The 12,324-nt window shown below is 43.8% G+C and overlaps 1 protein-coding gene across 3 annotated transcripts in view; it reads left to right on the top strand.

The window, feature by feature from the left end:
• The window catches only part of LOC140410690 (intersectin-2-like), a 377,319-nt gene that overhangs the window by 328,645 nt on the left and 36,350 nt on the right, over positions 1 to 12,324 (top strand). For all 3 annotated transcript variants that reach the window (XM_072499106.1, XM_072499104.1, XM_072499105.1), the window contains 2 exons: positions 7,357 to 7,478; positions 8,460 to 8,566. In XM_072499106.1, the coding sequence (XP_072355207.1) occupies positions 7,357 to 7,478; positions 8,460 to 8,566 (229 nt within the window). The remainder of the gene's footprint in view (positions 1 to 7,356; positions 7,479 to 8,459; positions 8,567 to 12,324) is intronic.

Genomic DNA, 12,324 nt, shown 5'->3' with positions numbered 1-12,324 from the left:
CATCCCAGAGTCTTTCAGGAAGTGGCCCTAGAAACAGTGGATTCATTGCTGGTCATTTTCCAAAATTCTTTGGACTCTGGAATGGTTCCTACAGATTGGAAGGTAGCTAATGTCAGCCTGCTATTCAAAAGGGAAGTTGAGAGAAAAGAGGAAACTATAGACCAGTGAGCATAACGTCAGTAGTGGGGAAGTTGTTAGAGTCCGTTATCAAAGATTTCATAGCACAGCATTTGGAAAGCAGTGGTCTAATCATGCAAAGACATTATGGATTTATGAAAGAGAAATCTATTGGTAGATGTTACTTGTAGAGTTGGCCAGGGAGAACCGGTGGATGTGGTTTATTGAGACTTTCAGAGGTTTTCGACAAGGTCTCACAAAGCAGATTACTATGTAATGTTAAAACGCATGGGATTGAAGGTAGTGTCTTGAGATGAATAGGAAGCTGATTAGCAGATAGGAAGCAAAGAGTTGGAATAAATGGGTCTTTTTCAGGTTGTCAGGCAGTGACTAGTGGGGTACCGCAGGGATCTGTGCTAGGACCCCAACTGTTCACATTATATGGCCATTTTCTCACCCAAACAGAAATAAAACGCATCAAAGCTGTTTTACAGGACAGTGACTATCCGAATCAGATAATCATTCAATGTGTATCTGCAAACTGGCTAGTGGGCTGAAGGTGTCATTTTCGGAGCTGTAAAGTACCTGATCCAAAAATTTAAACAAGTTAAGCAAAATATTTCACCCTCCTCCAATGCAGTGGTGACATAGAACATAGAACATAGAATGAGTGGTGTTTTGCTCTGATTCAGTGATTTTGTAACACTTGCTGAGCAATCCTGAGTGCTAATAACTACACTGACAACTAATTTATAATAGTCACTCAAACTCGTAATGTAGTTCTTTACACTTGCTAGATTTGACATACATTCGTATGCAGGGATCTGTGCTCTGCAAACTAAAGGAATATGTTCAAACTCCTTGTGCCTTTAAAAAATTTCCCAGAAGCATGCGGGACATTGTTGCTTCTTCATGGGAACGCCAAAACCCAATCAGAGTCAATTTGAAAACCAATATGCACCCTTTGTGATCATTTGCAATTTGGCATTCTTGCATTTGTCCTGAGTGCAAGGCAGAAAGTCCCAGCACCAAATCTCTTTTTCCTGCATTATTTTCAGTCCTTCTGCTTTTATTTCATATCATTTAATTTTCCAAATACCTTGTTTACCTTGCTGCAACATTATCAGCTCGCACACTGAGCAATTGAGTGGGCAAACATGTTTTGAGCTTCAGGAGCAAGTCCAACTGGCAGCAGTCTGTTAGCCCGCGACAGCCAAATCTTCTGCAATATGTCTCTGGTGGTTTGGTTAGAGAATGAACTTTAGTCAGGGCATAGGAAGATTCCTGCTCTTTTGCAAGTAGTATCACAGGATCTTTTATCTCCAGCTGCACAGATGGGCAGGACCTTAGTTTAGCATTTTACTCAAAAAGTTGCATGTTCAACATCCTAGATTTTCAGTGTTTGCCAGGAAAGTAGAAAATTAGATTGTTCACTTGTTATAGAAACTGCTTGATTTTGAGTTGCATTGAAATACACTGCACCAGTTTATTAGCTTGGGGGCCAGTTTAGCTCGCTTGACTAGACAGCTGCTTCGTGATGCAAAGCAAGGCCAGCAGCTCGGGTTCAATTCTCTTTTTCGTCTGAGGTTATTCACGATAGCCCACCTCTCAACCTTGCCCCTCGCCTGAGGTGTGGTGATCCTCAGTTTAAATCACCACCAGTAAGCTCTCCCCCTCAAAGGGGAAAGCAGCCCCTGGTCATCTGGGACTATGGCGACTTCACCTTTACCTTATTAGCTGAGTGGTAAAAGCATAGGGCTGGATTCTTCCGCCCGCCTGCTGCAAGAACGCCACAGGCGAGAGGTGGACAGTGGAGAACCTCGGGCGGGATTCTGCAGTCGCCGGGCGAACGTGGCCGGAGAACCCCGCCCACAATTTACTGAAAATCCTTCCTTTTCACCACCCCCCTCTACATTATTTTTTAATATTTGTTCATGGGTTAGCACTGCTGCCTCACGCCGCTGAGGACCTGGGTTCAATCCCGGCCCTGGGTCACTGTGTTTTCTCCCTGTGTTTTCGTTTGTCTCACCCCTACAACCCAAAGATGTGCTGTTTAGGTGGACTGGCCACGCTAAATTGCCCCTTAATTGGAAAAAAAAGAATTGGGTACTCTAAATTTATAAAACAAAAAAATATTTGTTCATGGGATGTGGCTATGGCTGACATTTATTGCCCATCCCTAGTTATCCTGACAAGGTCAGGAGTGGCCCTACTTCAACCACTGTGGTCCTGAGTGCCAATAGCACTCCCACAATGGTATTAGGTAGAAAATTCCAGGCTACTGAGCCAGTGACATTGAAAGAAAGACGTCCAAGGCAGGATAGTGTGATTTTAAAAATCACATTTGTTACATTCCCATTAATGCTAATATGTTTAAGTACTTTAAGTACTGCACATAGGAAGGAAAAATGGATGGCACGTATACTTCATGGATGGTGTTGAAATGGCTAAAGATGGATTTGAAAGAGAGAGACCTACAGATTTTTGCAGACAGAATGGTAAACACGTCTAACCATTGCAGAACCATTTGGTGCTGAGGCTTTCTGCCTTGCACTCAGCAAGAATGCCAAATTTCAAATGATCACAAAGGGTGCAAATTGGTTTGCAAGTTGACTGATTGCTTGAGGTGTTGCCATGAATTAGCAAAATACACTGAATTACATAGCCAAAAGTGTGAGTCAAGCTGCATTCCGGAACTTCAGTTTTACAGTATATCCCATTCTGATCACCAAGAAGTAAGAGAGGCACTTAAACCTTGGAGGCAGCAAAGAACAACAACAAAGCTGATCTGACATGTAAAACGTTTGCACTATGAGGAGAAACTTCAGCGTTTCAGTTTGGAAACAAAATATCTGAGATTGTCTGCGAGATATTTACGAGAGGGGGAATGGAAAAACTATATCCAGAGTATTCAAAACTATATCCAGAGTTGTAACCGAGAACATAGGAAAGCAGTTTTAAATTGATATTGATAAGGTACCACATAAAGGTTATTGCTGAAAAAAAAGCTCATGATATAAGGGGTAACATATTGCCAAGATTAGACACAGGCTAGCTAACAGTAAACCGAGTAGGCATAAGTGGGTTTAAAAAGTCATTGGTTGGATGTAATGAGTGCTGTGCCACATGGAGCAGTGCTGTGGCCTCAACGTTTTACAATTTATATAAATGATTTGGATGAAAGGAGCAAAGGTAAATTTGTTGATAATACAAATATAGCTGGGAAAATAAGTTGTGAAGAGGACATAAGGAGACCACAAAAGTTAGGTTAAGTTAGTGGGCAAAGATCTGGCAAATGGAGTATAATGTAGGATAAAATGTAGAGCATATTATCTAAGTGGTGAGAGACTGCAGAACTCTGAGATGCAGAGGAATCTTGGTGTCTTAAAGCATGAATTGCAAAAGGCTAGAATGCGGATACAGCAAGTAATTAGGAAAGCTAATAGAATATTATTTACTGTGAGGGCAATTGAGTACAAAAGAAGAGAGGTTATGCTTCTGCTATACAGCGCATTTGTGAGACGACACCTGGAGTACTGTGTTCCGCATTGGTTTCCTTACTTAAGGAAGGGTATAACTGTGTTGGCAGGTTTACTAAGTCGATGCCTGGAAAGGTTGGGTTGTCTTATGAGGAAAGGTTGGACAGGCCAGGCTTGTATCCGCTGGAGTTTAGAAGAGTAAAAGACTGAAACATATATCCTGAGGGATCTTGACAGGGTGAATGTGGAGCGGATGTTTCCTTTTGTCGGAGAATCTAGAAATAGAAGTTGTTGCTTAAAAATATGGCGTCACCCATTTAAGACCGAGATGAGAACACTTTTTCTCTCATAAGTCTTTGGAACTCTCTTCCCTGAATATTTTTAAGGCAGAGGTAGATAGCAAGTAAATGGAGATGTGGGGGCGATTCTCCCAAATGGAGCCCAAGTGTTCGTGCCGTCGTGGACACTGTCGCATTTCACGACGGCGCATTTCACGATGGCGCAAAACGGGCACGGGGACGACCGAGGGCTAGCACGGCGCTGGAGCGGTTCACGCCGCTCTAGCCTCCCTTCCCACCGCCAAATGGGCACCGCACCAACCCGCGCATGCGCAGTTGAGCCGCGCCAACCTACGCATGCGCTGGGGACTTCTTCAGCGTGCCGGCCCCGACTCAACATGGCGTCGGTGTTCAGGGGCCGGCCGCGCAGGAAAGTAAGCCCGGGGGGGTGGAGAGGCCGGCCCGCCGATTGGTGGGCCCCGATTGCGGGCCAGACCCCATCGGAGGCCACCCCCGGGGACGGAGCCCCTCCTGACCGTTCACGCAGAGTTCCCGCCGTCAGCGACCAGGGGTGAACGGCACCGGCGGGACTCTGTCGTATCCGCGCGGCTGCTCGGCCCATCCTGGCCGGAGAATCGGCGGCACCGCCGATTCCAGCGGCCCGCGGCCGGCATCGCGCCGGCGCCTCAGAGAATCGCGCACCGGCATCGGGGGGTCATGGCGCCGATTCTCCGGCCCAGCTCGGAGAATCGCCCCCGTGAAGTTGTGGTTACAATCAGATCAGTCATTATCTTATTGAATGACGGAAAAGGCTCGAGGATCTAAGTGGCCTATTTCTTATGTTCGTAATAGAAGGGAAATCTAAGACTAATACCGTAAAGTTCTTATCACAAAGAGTGATCTAAACACGGAAAAGATTTCCAGATAGAGTGGTGGAGGTGGAAACCCAAAATCATTTCAGAAACAGATGCAGCAGTCAGGTATTGTAGGATCTTTCTAAATGAAAAATTAAAGTGTGCCAAATGGCCATTTTATTGTAATTATTCTGTCATTTTGTGAATTCACGTTGCTCACCCTGTAGCCATAATGAAGGGGCAGGGAAATTTAATCCTAAAAAATAGAATCTTCACAATATCAATGTTGTACCCATCATGTCAGAAGTTGTCTTCTATGGTGATGGTTTTGATTATTTTGCCGGTATTGGTTGGCATGCTGCAATATGTCTTGTGGCAGAAGCAAATATGGTAATTAAAAAATGCTGACTATAAAGTTTGGTGAGATATTCTATTTTTTTTTTTTAATTTAGAGTACCCAATTAATTTTTTTCAATTAAGGGGAAATTTAGTGTTGCCAATCCACCTACTCTGCACATCTTTGTGTTGTGGGGGCGAAACCCGCGCAAACATGGGAAGAATGTGCAAACTCCACATGGGCCGTGACCCAGAGCCGGGATCAAACTGGGACCTCAGCGCTGTGAGGCAGCAGTGCTATTCACTGCGCCATCGTGCTGCCCTATGGTTTTGATTGGTTTTGGATATGCCTATTAATAATAATAATAGTAATCGCTTATTGTCACAAATATGGCTTCAATGAAGTTACTGTGAAAAGCCCCTAGTCGCCACATTCCGGCGCCTTTTCAGGGAGACCGGTACGGGAATTGAACCCGCGCTGCTGTCTTGTTCTGCATTACAAGCCATTATTCTCTGTGTATACTGCTGCTTCAGCACATAAGCAAGGCCAGCATTCATCACTCATCGCTGGTTGCCCTGAGAAGGTGTGTTGAGGATGTAACAAGTAGCATTGATAAAGGGGTATCAGGAGACCTAGTGTATTTGGATTTTTAAAAGGTTATTGCATAAGATAAGAACTCATGCTGTTGGGAGTGATATATTAGCACAGTTTGAGTATTGGCTACTGAACAGGAAACTGACAGTCAGGATAATTGAATCATTTTTAGGTTGGCAAACGTTTGATACCTGTGACACTCCACTTGTTAGTGCTGGGTCCACAACTATTTACGACCCATAATAATACTTGGATGAAGGGACGGACTGTACTGTATAGCAAAATCTGCTGATGCTATCTCGGTGGGAAAGCAAGATGTAAGGAGGATACAAAGAGTCTACAAAGAAGTGAGAAATGAGTGAGAAAAAATTGCTAGATCGGGTGTAATGTGAGAAAATATGAGGTTGTCCACTTAGGTAGAAAGAATAGAAAAGCAGAATTTTTTTTTAACGTAAAGAGACTGCCCTGTGCTGCAGAATAGAGGGATCTGAATGTCCTTGTACACAAATCATAAAAAGTGAGCCTGCAGGTATAGCAAGTAATTAGGAAGACAAATGGAATGTTGACCTTTATTGCAAGAGGATTGGAGGAAATGCTTGCACTAGAAGCAGTTCAGAGAGGATTCATTTGGCTGATTCCTTGTATGAAGGGGTTGTCTTATGAGGAAAGGTTAAGTAGGTTGGGCCTACACTCACTGGAGTTTAGAAGAATGAGAGACAACCTTATTGAACATATAAGATTGTGAAGGGGATTTACAGGGTAGATACTGAGAGGATGTTACCCCTCATGGGGTAATATAGAACTAGGGGGCTTCGAATCAGAATAAGAAGGTCTCTCATTTAAGATGGAAATGAGGAGAAATTTATTCTCCCAGACTGTCATTAATCTTTGGAATTCTTTACCCCTGAGAGCATTTGAAGCTGTGCCATTGATTATATCCAAAGTTGAATTAGACAGATTTTTGATTTGCAAGGGTTATGAGGGCAGTCAGGAAAGTGGAGTTGAGGCTATAATTAGGTTAGCTGTAATTTTGTTGAATAACAGAATGGGCCTAATGGCCTACTCCTGCACCTATTTCTTAGAATGGCTGCACTATCTTTGTAGAGCTTTGGCACTACTGAATAACTTGTGTGATTGAAGTTAGTTATATGTCAGATATGGTAAAGGGTGGCAGATTCCTTCCCTGAAGCACATTGGTGAACCAGTTAGATTTTTACAAAAATCCAATAGCTTCCACTCTTATGCTAATCTAAATATTAGAATTTCGTCTAATCATTCAAAATGATTATTCAGCAAAAGATGTAACAGAATTAAAGCAATTCTTATTTCCTTTAGTGCATCTTTCTGTGGAATGTGATAAACTGGAAAATACCACTCTTGCATCACAGTATTCAATATTCTCAACATCAACCGTGTTAAATAAATTCAAGACCAAAATCTAACTTTGGAATATATTTCCATTGATAAAATTGGGATATCACTTGTGGAGTTCTTCAATATACTGTGAGGACAAATGACCAGCTTCAAGAGCCATCATTAAGTCATTCATTATATTTACATAAGATTCCTCAATATAAAAATATGATGAGAACACCATGGAACAGATTTTGTTGACGGCTCTAAACTATATAAAATTATGTTGAAGACCGAAAGGATGCTTGCAGTTCAGTTGGTAATGAACTCTTAATAACCTGCAGGGTGCGCTGACCTCCAATTCCTTGATACCATGCCACCTATGGAAAGAAAACGTCAGGGTTATATTCATGAACTAATTCAGACTGAAGAGAGATACATGGATGATTTGCAGCTGGTTTTAGAGGTAAGGTCTGAAATAACTGAATAACTAATATATGGGACAAAAATTGAGCTAAGAGACTAAATGCTTCAGTGCATTGATTGATCCACATCTGTGTTGGGAGTTGGGTTCAGTTTCAACTATACTGCTGATTTCACCCATACTGTTGTGAAAATGTAATGCCCAGGCCCACTTCTTGTTTGGGAGGGATGGTGGAACAAAAGAAAGGAAAGCTCAAAGTTATCACTGGCTTGTTTTCACGACTTAAAACAGAAACCGGGGAACAACTCTCTCTCAGCTGAGGATAGTACACAGTCAAATAGTGGAATCTCATGCAACAAAGTACTTTATTAAAGTGGACAGCACGGTGGCTCTGGTTAGCACTGCTGCCTCACGGCGCCGAGGACCCAGGTTCGGACCCTGCCCCAGGTCACTGTCCTTGTGGAGTTTGCTCATTCTCCCTGTCCTGTGTCTGCGTGAGTCTCATCCCCACAACCCAAAAGATGTGCAGGGTAGGTGGATTAGCCACTAAATTGCCTATTAATTGGAGAAAAAAAAGAATTGGAAACTCTAATTTTTTTTTGAAAGTACTTTATTGAAGCAACTGAATAGAATAGAATTCCTACAGTGCAGAAGGAGTCCATTCAGCCCATCGGGTACCCACCCCCTGAAAGAGCACCCTACCTAGGCCCACTCCTGCCCTCCCCATACCCGCAATCCCCCTAACCTGCACATCTTTGAATAGAGGACTGAATTTAAGTATGTAGTTTGCTGTCACATAATTTTGCAATCAGAAACTGTTTCCACCACGCAATCTGCTTTAACACAACTAATCATATTTTGAAATTGAAGTTAAAATGTTTTTTTTTTGAAGGGCTGAAGGTGGGCATCAGTTTTCATTTACTGGAAGGAATTAAGAGTTATATGATCAAAGAGAATTTTGCTCTTTGAAAATGAAACTCAGCTTGTATTCTTGAACTATGTACTTGAACGTTCTCTTTGCAGATTTTTCAAAAGCAAATGGCTGAATCCGGGCTTCTGACAGAAACTGAGCTAGGAACAATCTTTGTCAACTGGAAAGAACTGATTATGTCCAGCACAAAACTGTTCAAGTAAGTGTGTGTGTATTGGTCTTGTTCAAGTGTAGGCTTTTTTTTCCTCATGGATATTCTTCCTGGCAGAATCACCAATGTTTTACTAATTACGACAGCAGTTGTTTCATGCTGTTAGAAATGTTGGCTTGAAGTTTCCACTTTGGTTGTGTTTGGTCACCCCGACGTAAATTGTGCCCAACATTTCAGTGGTTTTTTAAAATGTGTTTTTTTTTCTATGTTCGACTCAAACTCATTTGTATCAAAATAATCTAATAATCTTTATTAGTGTCACAAGTAGGCTTACATTAACACTGCAATGAAGCCACTGTAAAAATACCCTCATCGCCAAACTACGACACCAGTTTGGGTGCACTGACGGAGAATTCAACCAATTCACCTAACAAGCACATCTTTTGGGACTTATGGGAGGAAACCCTGGCATCTGGAGGAAACCCACGCAGACACGGGGAGAACGTGCAGACTCCGCACAGACAGTGACCCGAGCCGGGAATCGAACCCATGTCCCTGGCGCTGTGAAGCAACAGTGCTAACCACTGTGCTACCGTGCCACCCGTATATCACCAAACATAAAATCTGTCATCAACCGGTGCAATTGGGCAGCATCTTACAATGTAATTAAAAAGAAAATTACCCTTTTAAAAAACTCTCTTGATATATTTGAGTGGTAACTTGGTGCAGTTTGATTTATACAGCTGAAATAGGTTTATTGCAACAGATAACCATTTCAATTAGCTCAATTTTAAAGAACTTAAAATAACTGAGGTGAGGTAGTGGCACTAGTAATCCAGAGGTCAACGCTCCTCCTACAAAGAACAAAGAAATGTACAGCACAGGAACAGGCCCTTCGGCCCTCCAAGCCCGTGCCGACCATGCTGCCCGACTAAACTACAATCTTCTACACTTCCTGGGTCCGTATCCTTCTATTCCCATCCTATTCATATATTTGTCAAGATGCCCCTTGAATGTCCCTATCGTCCCTGCTTCCACTACCTCCTCCGGTAGTGAGTTCCAGGCACCCACTACCCTCTGCGTAAAAAACTTGCCTCGTACATCTACTCTAAACCTTGCCCCTCTCACCTTAAACCTATGCCCCCTAGTAATTGACCCCTCTACCCTGGGGAAAAGCCTCTGACTATCCACTCTGTCTATGCCCCTCATAATTTTGTATACCTCTATCAGGTCGCCCCTCAACCTCCTTCGTTCCAGTGAGAACAAACCGAGTTTATTCAATCGCTCCTCATAGCTTATGCCCTCCATACCAGGCAACATTCTGGTAAATCTCTTCTGCACCCTCTCTAAAGCCTCCACATCCTTCTGGTAGTGTGGCGACCAGAATTGAACACTATACTCCAAGTGTGGCCTAACTAAGGTTCTATACAGCTGCAACATGACTTGCCAATTCTTATACTCAATGCCCCGGCCAATGAAGGCAAGCATGCCGTATGCCTTCTTGACTACCTTCTCCACCTGTGTTGCCCCTTTCAATGACCTGTGGACCTGTACTCCTAGATCTCTTTGACTTTCAATACTCTTGAGGGTTCTACCATTCACTGTATATTCCCTACCTGCATTAGCCCTTCCAAAATGCATTACCTCACATTTGTCCGGATTAAACTCCATCTGCCATCTCTCCGCCCAAGTCTCCAGACAATCTAAATCCTGCTGTATCCTCAGACAGTCCTCATCGCTATCCGCAATTCCACCAACCTTTGTGTCGTCTGCAAACTTACTAATCAGACCAGTTACATTTTCCTCCAAATCATTTATATATACTACAAAGAGCAAAGGTCCCAGCACTGATCCCTGTGGAACACCACTGGTCACAGCCCTCCAATTAGAAAAGCATCCCTCCATTGCTACCCTCTGCCTTCTATGGCCTAGCCAGTTCTGTATCCACCTTGCCAGTTCACCCCTGATCCCGTGTGACTTCACCTTTTGTACTAGTCTACCATGAGGGACCTTGTCAAAGGCCTTACTGAAGTCCATATAGACAACATCTACTGCCCTACCTGCATCAATCATCTTAGTGACCTCCTCGAAAAACTCTATCAAGTTAGTGAGACACGACCTCCCCTTCACAAAACGGTGCTGCCTCTCACTAATACGTCCATTTGCTTCCAAATGGGAGTAGATCCTGTCTCGAAGAATTCTCTCCAGTAATTTCCCTACCACTGAAGTAAGGCTCACCGGCCTGTAGTTCCCGGGATTATCCTTGTTACCCTTCTTAAACAGAGGAACAACATTGGCTATTCTCCAGTCCTCCGGGACATCCCCTGAAGACAGCGAGGATCCAAAGATTTCTGTCAAGGCCTCAGCAATTTCCTCTCCAGCCTCCTTCAGTATTCTGGGGTAGATCCCATCAGGCCCTGGGGACTTATCTACCTTAATATTTTTTAAGCCACCCAACACCTCGTCTTTTTGGATCACAATGTGACCCAGGCAATCTACACCCCCTTCTCCAGACTCAACATCTACCAATTCCTTCTCTTTGGTGAATACTGATGCAAAGTATTCATTTAGTACCTCGCCCATTTCCTCTGGCTCCACACATAGATTCCCTTGCCTATCCTTCAGTGGGCCAACCCTTTCCCTGGCTACCCTCTTGCTTTTTATGTACGTGTAAAAAGCCTTGGGATTTTCCTTAACCCTATTTGCCAATGACTTTTCATGACCCCTTCTAGCCCTCCTGACTCCTTGCTTAAGTTCCTTCCTACTTTCCTTATATGCCACACAGGCTTCGTCTGTTCCCAACCTTTTAGCCCTGACAAATGCCTCCTTTTTCTTTTTGACGAGGCCTACAATATCACTCGTCATCCAAGGTTCCCGAAAATTGCCGTATTTATCTTTCTTCCTCACAGGAACATGCCTGTCCTGTATCCCTTTCAACTGACACTTGAAAGCCTCCCACATGTCAGATGTTGATTTGCCCTCAAACATCCGCCCCAATCTATGTTCTTCAGTTCCCGCCTAATATTGTTATAATTAGCCTTCCCCCAATTTAGCACATTCATCCTCGGACCACTCTTACCCTTGTCCACCAGTACTTTAAAACTTACTGAATTGTGGTCACTGTTACCGAAATGCTCCCCTACTGAAACATCTACCACCTGGCCGGGCTCATTCCCCAATACCAGGTCCAGTACCGCCCCTTCCCTAGTTGGACTGTTTACATATTGTTTTAAGAAGCCCTCCTGGATGCTCCTTACAAACTCCGCCCCGTCTAAGCCCCTGGCACTAAGTGAGTCCCAGTCAATATTGGGGAAGTTGAAGTCTCCCATCACCACAACCCTGTTGTTTTTACTCTTTTCCAAAATCTGTCTACCTATCTGCTCCTCTATCTCCCGCTGGCTGTTGGGAGGCCTGTAGTATACCCCCAACATTGTGACTGCACCCTTCTTATTCCTGATCTCTACCCATATAGCCTCACTGCCCTCTGAGGTGTCCTCTCGCAGTATAGCTGTGATATTCTCCCGAACAAGTAGCGCAACTCCGCCTCCCCTTTTACATCCCCCTCTATCCCGCCTCAAACATCTAAATCCTGGAACGTTTAGCTGCCAATCCTGCCCTTCCCTCAACCAGGTCTCTGTAATGGCAACAACATCATAGTTCCAAGTAGTAATCCAAGCTCTAAGTTCATCTGCCTTACCCGTAATGCTCCTTGCATTAAAACATATGCACTTCAGGCCACCAGACCCGCTGTGTTCAGCAACTTCTCCCCGTCTGCTCTGCCTCAGAGCCACACTGTCCCTATTCCC

This window comes from Scyliorhinus torazame, chromosome 4 (assembly GCF_047496885.1).
Source record: "Scyliorhinus torazame isolate Kashiwa2021f chromosome 4, sScyTor2.1, whole genome shotgun sequence".
NCBI lineage: Eukaryota > Metazoa > Chordata > Chondrichthyes > Carcharhiniformes > Scyliorhinidae > Scyliorhinus > Scyliorhinus torazame.
This window is presented reverse-complemented; position numbering and strand designations above follow the sequence as displayed.